Genomic DNA, 14,207 nt, shown 5'->3' on the forward strand with positions numbered 1-14,207 from the left:
CCGGTTGACACGACGCGGAGCCAGGAGTGAGTGTATTTTATTTTGAAGGGGCAAACCAGATGTAGCGCGTAGCTACAACTACGAGCATTACGCTGGCGGTAGGGAGGGCGGTGTCGGGGCGGCTCCAGGCCGGTTCCTGGTTCTCTCCGAGGCGGACTCCGGGCGTCTGTCGACCCGCACGGCTTCCAAGAGTGGAGATCGCTGGGCTGTCACGTAAAAACCGCGAAACAGCGAGTCCGGTTTCCGCCCAGGTAACGATCGGCACCGGCCTCAAATGTCAACCGTCCCCCGGATGTTACGGTTCTTGCTAGTAGGCTGTAAGCGGCTAACGCTCCCCGGGGCGAGTGGCTACCGATCGCCGGCCGGCTCCGAAAATAATCACCGTGTCATCTTCCAGCCCCCTGGCCCGACGGCAAGACGATATTTCCCGCGACTCTGAGCTATCAGCGCCCCGGTGAGGGAGCGGAGAGCCGGAGCCGGATCCGGGAGGAGCACCGCGGGGGGGCCGAGCCGTGGAACCGGGACGCCCGGACCGAGACCTCATGAATGGACATCGGAACAACAGGTGGGACCCCCGGGCTTATTTTCAGGGTGGCCCCCGGTGAAGGGGTGAGTGGAGACGGTCCAAAGAAACCCCCACCCTGTCACTGACAGGCGGGGGCCCGTCAGGTGTGGCTGAAGCTAAGAGGCTTTCGGGGAGATGCTGGGGGATGGGATCACAGCAGCTGCGGCCATAACCCCTTCTCCCCACCAAGAAATGCTTCCAGCATGTATGGAGCTTGGGGGACTTCTCCAGTTCATGATCCGGCCACCTCACTGTGGAGATGTTTTTCACAGGGGTCTGCAGGCCCACAGAGTTTATGTATGGGTACGCAAGAATCCTTCTCCTGAGACCATGGGTCCATTTGCCTCGGAGAAAGTGTCAGCACATGGCCGAGTTTGCCATGGCAACAATTAGAAAGATCAGGTGACCTGGGATGCATCATCCAGAAGGGTATTACACTCTGGGTTTCTTGCGTAGAGTCGACCTTTGACCCCAACAGGAGCTGAAACTGCTGGGCTTCTCTTCCTGAAGATGTCATGTGTTTCCATCCCAACATTCAGTTCATTCTCATCTTCACGGTACATTCCTCCAGATACTCCGGGTTCCTCCCACAGCTGCAAGAAAATGCAGGGAGTTCAGTGGAGACCTCTAACCCCACCCTGTCCCTCAGTACATTATTGAAAGAACAGACCCTGAATGAATGAACTATTGAATTATTTCACTGTAACCTTGTCATTAGAACTGTGTGTGTAGCCCCCCGTGATTGCGTACCTTCTACTTTGGCCATTTTAAATCGGAGTTTCTTGTTAGTGTGGGGGGTATCTGCCCGTGCCTCTGTCTGTCAGGCACATCATAGGTCAAAGGTCACCCTGCTGCAGTCTTTTGGCAAACTCACAGTAAACCAAAGCACCAACATCAGTCTTCGGCAGCGATGCCTCCACCCCCTCTCCTCCCCAAACTTCCTTCCTGCTCCACCAGGTATTGTTGCTCTCAGAACGTTGGTTCTATCTCCTTATTGTCAGTTGACCTTCAGCTTTCTGTGTCACAGATGTTTCCAGAACGTTCTTCTTCACCGCAAGGGCCAGACCAGTCCTACTTAGGGTTCAAATGTTGATCCTGTAGCTGTTAAAGTGTGTGTGTTTTACAAATCCATAAGAGCAGACATGTGCTGTGTCATGTCTTGTTTCAGGAGCCGTTGGAGCCCAAGCACTCTTCTCATTGCCCCGGAGACCAGGCTATGGCACCGTTGGAAAGGCCATCAAGCTTCTTGCTAACTGCTTCCAGGTGGAGATCCCCAAGATCGATGTCTACCTGTACGAAGTGGACATCAAGCCTGAAAAATGTCCCCGCCGGGTTAACAGGTAACAACTTGAGATGTGTCCAGAAAAGGCTTTCGTTTTGTTGTCTGCAAAGACAGAAAAGCCGGAGCGGTTTTCATTTGTTGTTTGCAGAGAGGTGGTGGATTCCATGGTGCAGCATTTCAAGGTGACCATCTTTGGAGAACGTCTACCTGTCTACGATGGGAAAAGGAGCCTCTACACGGCGACCCCGCTGCCTGTGGCCTCTGGCGGGGTAGGAGCCTCTTTGGACATAAAACTACCTCGATCTCAGCCCATCACCTCAGGTAGGTCAGGAAGCAACACGAGGAAACCTCAGTGACAGGCCCCCCCTTTCTAGGTCGACCTGGACGTCACTCTGCCAGGTGAGGGGGGCAAGGACCGCCCCTTTAAGGTGACCATGAGGTTTGTGTCGCTGGTCAGCTGGCACCTGCTCCATGAGGTCCTGACAGGACAGGGCGTAGCTGAACCGCTGGACCTTGAGAAGCCCCTGAGTACCAACCCTGTGCACGCTGTGGACGTGGTGCTTCGGCACCTGCCCTCCATGAAGTAAGACACCTTCCGGAAGTCTCAAAAGAATGTCCTTCTGGTTTTTATGCATCTAGTTGAATCAATATTCCCTCAAATTTTTCATGTGTTGTTTGCGTTGGAGATATAATTCTATTTATTTTAACCTGCCTTACATGAACTGCGAACCGAAATGGTCAGAAACGCCGATTTTTGAGAACATTCTTTCTCACACTTTTTTTTTTTTTTTTTAATATAAAGCTCCAACTTGTGTTACAAGTATTAGTTTCAGTGTATGAAGCTCAGTGAACAACTCCTGCTGTTCACTGGGTGAGAGAGTCCTGCTCCTTTACTCTTTGTAAAATATATAATAACACAATTCCTACTACACATGAGCTAGTAAAAATAAAATCCATATATGAAAATTCTTAATCAATGATACTAGATAAGCACAAATCTGATGATAGACTTAATTTTCCCCTTATTTTTCCTGTCAGCGCATTTTGTTGTACACTTTGACCAGATTCATGGAATTCCAACCGCAACTCCTTTTGTGCTGAATCTGACGCTTGAGGTGGTCCAGCGTCCGTCCCATCCGCACTTTTCCCTCAGCAGCTACTTTGTTTTTGCAGAGCAGACCCTTTTCCCTCGATAAAAAATAAAATCTAACTCAAGAGCCTTTTTTTTTACTTTGGTGGGTGGATGTGCCACTGCCTGTTCGTTTTGGCATTATTGTGAGGGGTTTGCATTAAGGATGCCATTGGTTACCTGCAATACCTTTAGACTGCATCATCTCATTGGCTGACCAGTCGCCTGTCACTCTCTTAAGTATGCAAAATGGTACAGAATGAATTGTAATTTATACTTTCAGTTCTGGTTGGATTTTGATTTTGTGTGCAGCGCAGGTTTTCTCATAACGTGTAAGCTGTAAGAGAATGCAGCCTCGGGGCGGCACTGGTCGGTGACTCCCCGAGCCAGCCTTGGTGGGGCACAGAGCAGTGTCTCCCTGAGCCGGTCCCAAGCCCGGATAAATGCAGAGGGTTGCGTCAGGAAGGGCATTCGGTGTAAAACGTTTGCCAAAACCAAACATTTGAACCAAACATGATAACCAGATCGTACCAGATCGATAGAGGGACGGGTTAACAACGACCTCCATTGATGCTGATGACCTACAGGGTACTAATGGAAATTTGACCACTGCAGGTCAAAGAAGAAGAGGGGGAAGGCATGTTCAGAAGCAGAGAGAGAGGAGGAAAGGAAAGAGCCTGGGACTGAGGGTAGGGACTTTGAATATCGGGACTCTGACAGGAAAAAGAAGAGAGTTGGTTGACATGATGCAGAGAAGGAAGGTGGATATACTGTGTGTCCAGGAGACCAGGTGGAAAGGTACTAAGGGTAGAAGCCTAGGAGCAGGCTTTAAGTTGTACTATCATGGTACTGACAAGAAGAGAAATGGAGTAGGAGTTATCTTGAAGGAGGAGTTTGTTAGGAACCTTCTGGAGGTGAAAAGAATGTCGATAGACTTGTGAGTCTGAAACTGGAAATTGAAGGTGCGATGCTCAGTGTTGTTAGTGGCTATGCCCCGCAGGTGGGATGTGACTTTGAAAAGAAGGAGAAGTTCTGGAATGAGTTAGATGAAGTGATACAGAATATTCCCAGAAATGAGAGAGTGGTAATTGGTGCAGACTTCAATGGACATGTTGGCGAAGGCAACAGAGGGGATGAAGAAGTGATGGGCAGATTTGGTAAACAGGGTAGGAATGCAGAAGGACGGATGGTGGTCGTCTTTGCAAAAAGGATGGAAATTAACCTTTATTCCAGAAAAAACAGGATCATAGGGTAACTTATAAGAGTGGAGGTAGGAGCAGGCAGGTAGACTACATCTTGTATAGACGAGGTAACCTGAAAGAGATCAGTGACTGCAAAGTAGTTGTAGGTAAGAGTGTAGCCAGACAGCATAAGATTGTGGTTTATAGGATGACTCTGGTGACAAGGAAGAGCTGATGAATGTGGAACTATTGTAGACCATAAAGTAGCACAAATTAGGAAAATTGAAGTGAGGAAGGCATTGAGGAGGATGAAGAGTGGAAAAGCAGTTGGTCCTGATGATATACCTGTGGAGGTGTGGAAGTGTCCAGGATAGGCAGCGGTAGAGTTTCTGATTCGATTATTCAACAGGATCTTCAAGAGAAGATGCCTGAAGAATGGAGACAAAGTGTGATGGTGCCTATTCTTAAGAATAATGCAGAATTGCGGCAGCTATAGAGGGATAAAGTTGATGAACCATACGATGAAGTTATGGAAAAGAGTAGTGGAAACTAAACTGAGAGCAGAAGTCAGCATTTGTGAACAGCAGTATGGCTCCATGCCTAGAAAGAGTACTACAGATTCAGTATTTGCTTTGAGAATACTAATAGAGCAGTACAGAGAAGGCCAGAGGGAGCTGCATTGTGTTTTGTAGACCTAGAAAATGACAGGGTGCCAAGAGAGGAGTTCTGGTATTGTATGAGGAAGTCTGGAGTGGCAGAGAAGTATGTTAAACTGGTGCAGGACATGTATACTAGGTGTTAGACAGTGGTACGATGTGCTGTAGGGGTAACAGAGAAGTTCAAAGTGGAAGTGGGACTCCATCAGGGATCAGCTCTGAGCCCCTTCTTGTTCACAATGGTGATGGACAGGCTGACAGATGAGGTTAGACAGGAATCCCCATGGACCAAGATGTTTGCAGATGACATTGTGATCTGTAGCGAGAGCAGACAACAGGTAGAGGAAAATCTAGAGAGGTGGAGGTATGCTCTGCAAAGGAGAGGAATGAAAGTTAGTCGCAGCAAGATAGAATTTATGTGTGTGAATGAGAGGAACTCGGGTTGAAAGGTGAGGCTACAGGGAGTGGAGATCAAGAAGTTCGAGGATTTCAGGTACTTGGGGTCAACAGTCCAGAGCAACGGAGAGTTTGGAAAAGAGGTGAAGAGACGGGTCCAAGCAGGTTGGAATTGGTGGAGAAATGTGTCAGGGGTACTATGTGATAGAAGACTATCGGCCAGAATAAAACGAAAGGTGTGCAAGACAGTGGGGAGACCAGCGATGCTGTATGGCCTAGAAACATTTACAATGACGAAAAGACAGGAGGCTGACCTTGGGGTTGCAGAGATGAAGATGTTGAGATTCTCTTTGGGAGTGACTAGGATGGATAGGATCAGGAATGAGTCTATCAGAGGAACAGCACATGTTAGATGTTTTGGAGAGAAGGTCAGAGAAGCCAGACTGAGATGGTTCGGTCATGTACAAAGGAGGGATAGTGAGTATATTGGTAGACGGATGCTGGAATGGGAGCTGCCAGGCAAGAGGTCTCGAGGAAGACAAAAGAGAAGATTTATGGATGTAGTGAGAGAGGATATGAAGGTAGTTGGTGTTAGAGAGGAGGATACATAGAATAAGGTTAGATGGAGAAAGTTGACTCGCTGTGGCGACCCCTGACGGGAAAAGCCGAAAGAAGAAGTGTTAGCTGTTAGAGCTAGCAGCTAAGAGGGAACAGCAAGCTGGATGTTGCTCCCTCAGGAGAAGCCTCTTCAAGCTCTGCTTGAAAGACTCGAGTCCCTGCCGACCTCTGGGTCACCTCTGCGCCCCCTCTGGTCACCAGGTACACCCCTGTGGGACGATCCTTCTTCTCCTCTCCAAAGGACTACGACCACCCTCTGGGCGGAGGAAGAGAGGTGTGGTTCGGTTTCCATCAGTCCGTGCGACCAGCCATGTGGAAGATGATGCTCAACATCGACGGTGAGATTCGAGCCCCGTCTTCTCCGTAGGAACCTTCCTTTCCAAGGCTCAACAGTTCCCTGTCCCCCCCCACCTTGCAGTGTCAGCCACAGCCTTCTACAAAGCCCAGCAGGTCATCCAGTTCATGTGCGAGGTCCTGGACATCCACAACATCGACGAGCAGCCACGGCCCCTCACCGACTCCCACAGGGTGAAGTTCACCAAGGAGATTAAAGGTGATGGCTCTGCTGGTCAGGACCTGCTTTGCTGGTCCTCAGTCAGTATCAGTTTCATTTGGTGCACAAAAGAGGTGAAAAAGAGTTCCTCCTCTCTCTGTATGAAGGTCTTAAGGTGGAGGTGACCCACTGTGGAACAATGCGGAGGAAGTACAGAGTCTGCAATGTGACCCGTCGTCCTGCCAGTCTCCAGACGTAGGTGTCCACCCTCTCCTCTCAGGAGTTCCAGGGAGCTTCTGACAAAACCCCTGAAAGCTGCCTTTCCCTGGAACAACCAGATTCCCCTTGCAGCTGGAGAATGGTCAGACGGTTGAGCGGACAGTGGCCCAGTACTTCAGGGAGAAGTACAACCTACAGCTCAAGTACCCTCACCTGCCCTGTCTGCAGGTGGGCCAGGAGCAGAAGCATACCTACCTGCCTCTGGAGGTAAGGACCCATCAGCAGCATCGAAGGCTTGTCTTCACCCGTTGCATTGTTCAAGACTGCAATAAAGAACTGCATTTATCTTTGAGATGCCAAACCTTCTCTGGTGACTCAGGTCTACTAAAGATACTGACCTCCCAGTACGACCAGAGTATGTGATACTAACTTCAGGAGTACCAGGAGCACCAAACTCAGACTATAAGATCCCAGAGGTTCAGGAGATCAAGGTCCATGGAACTCAAGTGGGAGATGACCAGTCTGAATGAAACCTGAAACTATGTTTGTTGTTCAGGTGTGTAACGTTGTGGCAGGCCAGCGCTGCATCAAGAAGCTAACGGACAACCAGACATCTACCATGATAAAGGCCACCGCCCGCTCCGCTCCAGACAGGCAGGAGGAGATCAGCCGGCTGGTGAGCACACAAACCGTACACACACACACACACACACTCACACGTACACACACACGCCTGACCTCCTGCTCCTCCCTCAGGTGAGAAGTGCAAACTACGACGCTGACCCTTTTGTAAAGGAGTTCCAGTTCCGAGTACGAGACGAGATGGCTCAGGTGACAGGCCGCGTCCTGCCGGCCCCCATGCTGCAGTACGGCGGCAGGGTGAGCTCCGAACCCTTCATGGTACCTCCACTTTCAATCACGCTTCTTTGGCTGGTGTGTGCGCGTGTGTGCGCGTATGTGTGCGTGCGCATGTGTCTGTGTGTCTGTGTGTCTGTGTGTCTGTGTGTATGTGTGTGTGTGTGTTATGTGTTATGTGTTATGTGTTATGTGTGAGAGACTTTCAGCTCCAGCAGATCAACCCTGCACTGTCATTGCAGAACCGCACAGTGGCCACACCAAGCCAGGGCGTGTGGGACATGAGGGGGAAACAGTTCCACACTGGTGTGGAGATCAAGATGTGGGCCATCGCCTGCTTTGCCACCCAGAGGCAGTGCCGGGAAGAAATCCTCAAGTGAATCCAGAACTTCCTCCTCGAGAAGGTCTCCATCTTTGAGATCTCCACCTACAACACGTGTGTCCCTCTGTTTTTCTCTAACTTCCAGGAACTTCACTGACCAGCTACGGAAGATCTCCAAGGATGCCGGGATGCCCATCCAGGGCCAGCCCTGCTTCTGTAAGTATGCCCAGGGGGCGGACAGCGTGGAGCCCATGTTCAGACACCTGAAGAACACGTACACCGGGCTGCAGCTGATCATTGTGATCCTGCCCGGGAAGACTCCTGTCTACGGTATGGTCACATCTTCTCTGAGCAGGAATAGCAGGCAAGGTAACAGCATGGTAACAGAACATCCACCTGTGACCCCAGCTGAGGTGAAGAGGGTTGGAGACACCCTCCTGGGCATGGCCACCCAGTGCGTCCAGGTGAAGAACGTGGTGAAGACCTCCCCCCAGACCTTGTCCAACCTCTGCCTGAAGATCAACGTCAAGCTGGGAGGCATCAACAACATCCTGGTGCCGCACCAACGGTGAGTGCCACGGGCCTGGTCCAAGGTCCTCTGGTTAATGGGAGGTCTCCTGAAGCACTATCATCATCTTGTCATCTAGCCCTTCAGTGTTCCAGCAGCCAATCATTTTCCTTGGTGCCGATGTTACTCATCCTCCAGCAGGCGATGGGAAGAAGCCCTCCATCGCAGCGGTGAGGTTTCAGCACATGGTTTAGTTCACCGGAGAGCTGGAGCTTGGTAGAACAGCATGAGATGTTGCTGATTCCTGCTGTGCCTACACAGGTGGTGGGCAGCATGGACGCCCACCCCAGCAGATACTGCGCCACGGTACGAGTGCAGCGGCCCCGACAGGAGGTCATCCAGGACCTGGCCTCCATGGTGCGAGAGCTCCTGATCCAGTTCTACAAGTCAACTCGCTACAAGCCAACCAGGATCATCTTCTACCGGGATGGGGTGTCGGAGGGCCAGTTCAGACAGGTCGGTCCAGAAGCTGCTTCTCAGGCTACCGAAGAGACACGGAGCACATTGCAAGGCCCTCTCCTAAGTGGGTGTCACCAGAGATGTTCCTCCTCTCCGATGACACCTGGAACGGCGTCTGCTCCTGTGCGGTGGACCATAACATCTAACTCACTATGGTCTCCTGGGCAGGTTCTGTACTACGAGCTCCTGGCCATCAGGGAAGCCTGCATCAGTCTAGAGAAGGAGTACCAGCCAGGCATCACCTACATCGTGGTCCAGAAACGCCACCACACGCGTCTCTTCTGTGCCGACCGCAGCGAGCGGGTGAGTGACCTCTGCGGGACGCCCGGCATCCTCCTGGCGTGAAGAGGCTCAACGGTGATCTTCTGCAGGTGGGAAGGAGCGGGAACATCCCTGCAGGCACCACGGTGGACACGGACATCACCCATCCCTACGAGTTTGACTTTTATCTCTGCAGCCATACTGGGATTCAGGTAGGACCCTCGGCTTGGCTGAGAAACTCGGTTCTTGAGGAGCCACTGAATCTTCTCCATACTCCAGGGCACCAGCCGTCCTTCCCACTACCACGTCCTGTGGGACGACAACTGCTTCACCGCTGACGAGTTCCAGCTCCTCACTTACCAGCTGTGCCACACCTATGTCCGCTGTACACGCTCCGTTTCCATTCCTGCACCAGCTTACTATGCCCACCTGGTGGCCTTCAGGGCCCGCTACCACCTGGTGGACAACGAGCACGACAGGTAGAGAAGAAACCGGGTTCCCCAGGGTGTGTGTGTGTGTGTGTGTGTGTGTGTGTGTGTGTGTGTGTGTGTGTGTGTGTGTGTGTGTGTGTGTGTGTGGGGTGGGGGTGGGGGGGGGGCTTTGCACTGACCTTTGCACTGACCTCCTTGTTCTCTATCCTGACAGTGCCGAGGGAAGCCACATCTCCGGCCAGAGCAACGGCAGGGATCCCCAGGCACTGGCTAAAGCTGTCCAGATCCACCACGACACCCTGAGGACCATGTACTTTGCCTGACCAGAACGTGCTGTCCAGACCTCCAAGCTCACGGGCCCTCCAGGTTCTGCAGCAGGTTGTCTCAGCGTTTGGACAGAACCAACCCGGAGCGGTTCAGGGGGAAGGGGGGGATTCCTGTGACTCGGAGAAACCATACCAGTTTCTCCACCTGTTGTGGACTTTGTGTCCGCAGGCTTCAGCTCGTCTTCACTATTTGTCAAATGTGCGGTTGCCATGGCAACATGATAATGGAGTCGGCTCATTAAACAAAGCCCCCCCACTTTTTTTTGCCCTGAAGCACTGCAGTTCCTCCCAGATGTCCCTTTAAACACTCAGCCAGGAGCTCAGGAGCTTCCTGCTCAGCTGAACATTGGTGAAGTAGCTGCTCAGCCATTCTGGAGCCCAATGTGCCTTTTTTGCGGGGGGGCTCGGCTTTCAGAGGCTCCTTCAGTGCAATAAGGTCTTCGTCTCCAGAGCAGCTTCACCACTCCATCATCTCAGATGGTTCAGCCCGTGTCGGGGGCTGGTTGCCGGTGAAACCATGAATGTACAGTGAAGAAATGCTGGATGGAGAGCCTCTACAAAGTGCCTGATGGTGAAGATGGAGGGAGGACAGAAACAGTAGGTTGGTCTGAAGGCCTCCTGAGAGGACGTTTGTCTGGAATGTCTCCTTTTAGTTTACGTGATGAGGGAATGTTGGTGAGATGGGTTCATGAACCTGGCAGAGGGTCAGCCGATGTAGGAGATCAGAGGTTCAGCAGGGGAAAATTGGAGGAGGAGGACAAGTTGGTCTAGATCTGACCTTGACGAGTCTGCTCAAAGTCAGGTCTCCTCTGGAGGTGTGTCTTTATCTGGAGAAGGAGGAACCTGTGAGAAATCAAACAAGCTGATCTGGATGCAGCACCTTCGGTCAGACCGGTGTGGTCTCCTCTTCCAGGTATCTGCTCCCAGGCAGGACTTCTCCTGCTCTGCACTGGAACAACAGGATACTAATCCAATAAGGTACCTCAGCCCACAACAAGAAGAACCGGTCTTCACCAGGGTATTGATAGAGACGCCACGGCTTGGACCAAACCAATGTCCATGGGGGGGGGGGTGCAGTGACCACCAGGCGTCGCCAGAACCAAACTGTAGCTGCTAGAAGAACATTATTTTGTATTTCCTCCTGAGCATCCAGAGCCTGGACTCCAGATGGAGGTAGATGACAATCGCAGACGTGTTGGTGGTGGCGAGGGCTTCCTCTGCAGCCATCTGGAGGTCTGAATAGACCCTGGTCTTCAAGATGACTCTGTCGGTCACTGGGGGGCAGGAGGATATGGGGGGCACCAGGGTTTAAAAAAGGTCCTCGCACGGAGGTGTCTGTTCTTGACTGTGCCTTGTTCTCTGATGGTGCTCAAATAAAGATGGTGAAGTCCTGATTTGAGTCCAGGATGTAAGGTGTGTGTGTGTGTGTGTGTGTGTGTGTGTGCGTGTGCGTGTGCATGTGCGTGTTTGCGTGAACCCTTTAATACATGCCAGGACGATGATCTGTGGACCTCCTGCTGAGCTGAGAGGTTCTGTTGAAGCACAACCCTGAACTTGGAAGCCACAGCCTGGAGAAGCGCTGGCCACCAGGTGTTGCTCTTCTCACCTGTGACACCTGAGCCTGGTTGAAGGGCTCCTTCCGCAATGGACAGCAAAAACATCTGGAGGAGGAAGGTCCTCTGCAGCGCCCAGCTGCACATACCCGAACCAGTTTTTTCATGGTCCACTCTTCTTGCCTGATTCTGAGATTGGGACTCTTTTAGAAGAATGACTGTTTGTCCACCTCTTGATCCAGTTTGCCACATCAGTCAGAATGTGTGTGTGTGAGAGAGACACTGAAAGGAGCCTGAAGATAATTGACAGCTGGATGATGATGCCCAGTAGCTTTGCTAATATGGGATGAAGGAGACAATTTCACTGTTGACACTTGGCAGCTCAGGAGGTTATTACTGTGCAATAAAACACTCCTTTATTAACAACAAGCAGGCAGCTCCTACAACATCAGGACCTTTATCACAACCCAAGGGAACCTCCTCCACACCAAGCAGGTCAGGAGGAGGTGCACCTCCAGCTAGTGTGGGAGGTGTGGAGAAATTCTATCAGAATAAAGTTCTACTGGCGCCAAGCTGGAAGTATTTCTACCCTTTATTATACTTACACAAGCTGAACTTGAAACTTCTGCACCTGTCAGGTGAGCTCCTCTGCCTGCTCAAAAGAAAAGTCCATTTCTCCCCGCAGCTCCAATCAGCAGATGAAGCCCTCCCGGGTGAAGGTGCAGTCAATGGGCGGGCCTGTTGCAGCGCAAGATATGCAGCTTGGCCATGATGTTCTTGAGGCAGCGGTCCAGCATGCTCCTGACTGCTGCTGAGGAGAAGTAAAAGATGAAGGGGTCCAGGCAGGCGTTGAGGGTGCTGGAGAGCAGAGCCACATCCCTCCAGCTCTCGCTTTCCTGACGCGCGAACCCCACCACGTGGGAAGCGTTGTAGGGCCCAAAGCAGACAGCAAAGACCACTAGGGTTCCCACGGCGAGCCCGATGGCCCTCAGCCGCCGCCGCCGGCTGATGTTGGGCAAGCGGGAGAGGATGAGGATAAAGTTGACGTAGCAGAAGCAGCAGATGAAGAAGGGGATGCAGAAGAGGACTAGGAAGAGCTCCAGGCGGATGGGCAGCAGGATCTTCAGCTCAGACTCGTTAAAGTTGAGGTAGCAGGTGGGCGGGGGGGGGGCGGGATGAGCACTGTCCCCGCCGTCCCTCCACTGGGCATACGGAATGATGTAGACCACAGTGAGGTTCAGGGAGGTCACCGCCCAGAAGACCACACTGGCCAGCACAGCGTGGCGAGCTCGCCGGCACAAGGCATATCTGAAGGGAAAGGCCACCCCCAGGTAGCGCTCCACACCCACAGCCGTGAGGAGCAGCGTACTGTTGTAGATGGTCACGTAGAAGATGAAGCCCGAGAAGGGACACAGCGAGTACGGCATCAGCCAGGCCATGTTGTCAAAAGCCTCCTTCATCTTGAAGGGCAGGAAGGCCAGGAAGATGAGGTCCGAGATGGTCAGGTTGAGGAGCAGGACGTCGATCGGCGCTGCCCTGCGTCGCACCTTGCTGCAGAAGGTGAGGAACGCCAGGATGTTGGTAGGAACCCCCATCAGGAAGGTGAAGATGTACACCGACAGCAGGAGCTGCAGCATGGTGGCTGCTGGCACGGCGCTGGAGGACACACAGGGGAGTATGGTCAGTCTGGAGGAGGAGGAGGAGAAGGAGAAGGAGAAGGAGAAGGAGAAGGAGAAGGAGATTGAGATTGACAAGAAGGATAAGAAGAAGGAAGAGGGGAGGAGAAGGACAATGAAAAAGTGAAGAAGAAAAAGGAGAAGAAAAAGGAGTAATGGAGGAGAAGGAGAAGAAGGACAAGAAAGAGAAGAAGGAAGAAGGGAGTAGAGGGAGAAGAATGAGAAAGGAGAAGGAGGGAGGAGAAGCAGAAGAAGGAGAAGGAGGAGAGGAGGAGAGGGGAACGATGAGGAGGAGATGGAGAAGAAGAAGTAGGCGATGGAGGAGAAGAAGAAGAAGGAGGAGATTGAGAAGGAGGAGGGGAGGAGAAGGAGATGGTTGAGGGGAGGAGAAAGGCAGGGAGTGGGAGAAGGGGAAAGAGGTGATGTAGAAGGAGAAGGTGACCACTGTGAGTAGGAGGTTGCAGAGGGGGGAAATCCTGATGAGCCTCAGCATGTCAGTCAGGACCTTCTAAGAGAAGTGGATTTAACAGGAAATTAAGTAGTGGAGGGCCAGAACCCCAGAGAAGATCACAATTTTCTGAACTCCAACCACCAGCTGATGTAGCCTTTGAGAACACACAACTAAGAGGAACGTTCCAAGGAGAGGCTCCTTGGATTCTTCAAGAACCCAAGAAGTTCAAGAAGAAGGCCAGGAGATATTCTTTGTCCTCCTACGTCCACTGTGCACAAACACAAGAACCAGGAAACACACACACACACAAATACAGAGCAGTTGGTTAAGGTGAGCAGCACCGTCCTCTCTGATTTGCTCTTTGCTGAGGAGAAGTCATAAAAGACAAGATAGTTTGGCTCCTGGAGCCCTGGACCTCCACCTTCACAGAGAACATAACAGAGGAGGAACTCACCTCCTTCAAACGTGAAGAATCAGGATCTCCATCGCTTTACCTCTGTCCCACCTGTTGCTTTGCCCACTGGCTAAAGGCTCCGCCCCCCAGGCTGCAGCCTCCGCCTCCCAGCCACAGGCTCCACCCACTGTTTGCCCAGCGCATAAGACTGCCATCAATATGCTTGTCCTCCTGAGGATTTGCTATCTTGCATCTGCTGGCGGAAATTTAATAAGCTCCTGGACATCATCTTTGTTCTCTTTGCTTCCCCAAACACCATCTCCCGGCAACCGCCGGTGGCGTGGGGTGATTTAACAGGAAGCGTGCAGTGAT

At 51.9% G+C, this 14,207-nt stretch overlaps 2 protein-coding genes across 4 annotated transcripts; one reads left to right on the forward strand and one right to left on the reverse strand.

Moving 5' to 3' along the window:
* The first annotated feature begins 95 nt into the window (after window positions 1-95).
* On the forward strand, window positions 96-11,155 carry ago3b (argonaute RISC catalytic component 3b). 3 transcript variants are annotated; one of them, XM_086177812.1, is made up of 20 exons: window positions 96-251; window positions 398-565; window positions 1,734-1,905; window positions 1,996-2,116; window positions 2,222-2,430; window positions 6,029-6,165; window positions 6,246-6,380; window positions 6,488-6,575; window positions 6,659-6,806; window positions 7,096-7,215; window positions 7,296-7,418; window positions 7,637-7,770; window positions 7,862-8,046; window positions 8,125-8,284; window positions 8,364-8,454; window positions 8,546-8,740; window positions 8,912-9,046; window positions 9,115-9,216; window positions 9,284-9,483; window positions 9,650-11,155. In XM_086177812.1, the coding sequence occupies exons 2-20, from the start codon at window positions 547-549 to the stop codon at window positions 9,756-9,758; spliced, it is 2,583 nt and encodes an 860-aa protein (XP_086033938.1). In that variant the 5' UTR covers window positions 96-251; window positions 398-546; the 3' UTR covers window positions 9,759-11,155. The 3 variants fall into 3 exon arrangements, 2 of the variants coding, with proteins under 2 accessions (XP_086033938.1, XP_086033937.1); XR_015109127.1 differs by having other exon boundaries at window positions 106-251; window positions 7,296-7,439; window positions 8,546-8,807; XM_086177811.1 differs by having other exon boundaries at window positions 106-251; window positions 7,296-7,439.
* An 884-nt stretch (window positions 11,156-12,039) lies between these two features.
* Window positions 12,040-12,951, reverse strand: LOC147216457 (free fatty acid receptor 3-like). The gene has a single exon (XM_086177596.1). It carries the CDS (start codon window positions 12,949-12,951, stop codon window positions 12,040-12,042), a length of 912 nt encoding a protein of 303 aa, XP_086033722.1.
* Window positions 12,952-14,207: the final 1,256 nt, after the last annotated feature.

Source organism: Fistularia commersonii, chromosome 30 (assembly GCF_037954325.1).
Source record: "Fistularia commersonii isolate RoL2024-O1a breed Wild chromosome 30, RoL_Fcom_v1.0, whole genome shotgun sequence".
Lineage (NCBI taxonomy): Eukaryota > Metazoa > Chordata > Actinopteri > Syngnathiformes > Fistulariidae > Fistularia > Fistularia commersonii.

Excerpts from the sequence above, each read along its gene's own strand:
- LOC147216457 (XM_086177596.1), bottom strand. The coding sequence starts at position 12,951 with ATGCTGCAGCTCCTGCTGTCGGTGTACATCTTCACCTTCCTGATGGGG.
- ago3b (XM_086177811.1), top strand. Across the intron at positions 6,166-6,245 it reads GATGATGCTCAACATCGACG|TGTCAGCCACAGCCTTCTAC; the intron begins GTGAGATTCGAG and ends CCCACCTTGCAG. Across the intron at positions 8,285-8,363 it reads ATCCTGGTGCCGCACCAACG|CCCTTCAGTGTTCCAGCAGC; the intron begins GTGAGTGCCACG and ends CTTGTCATCTAG.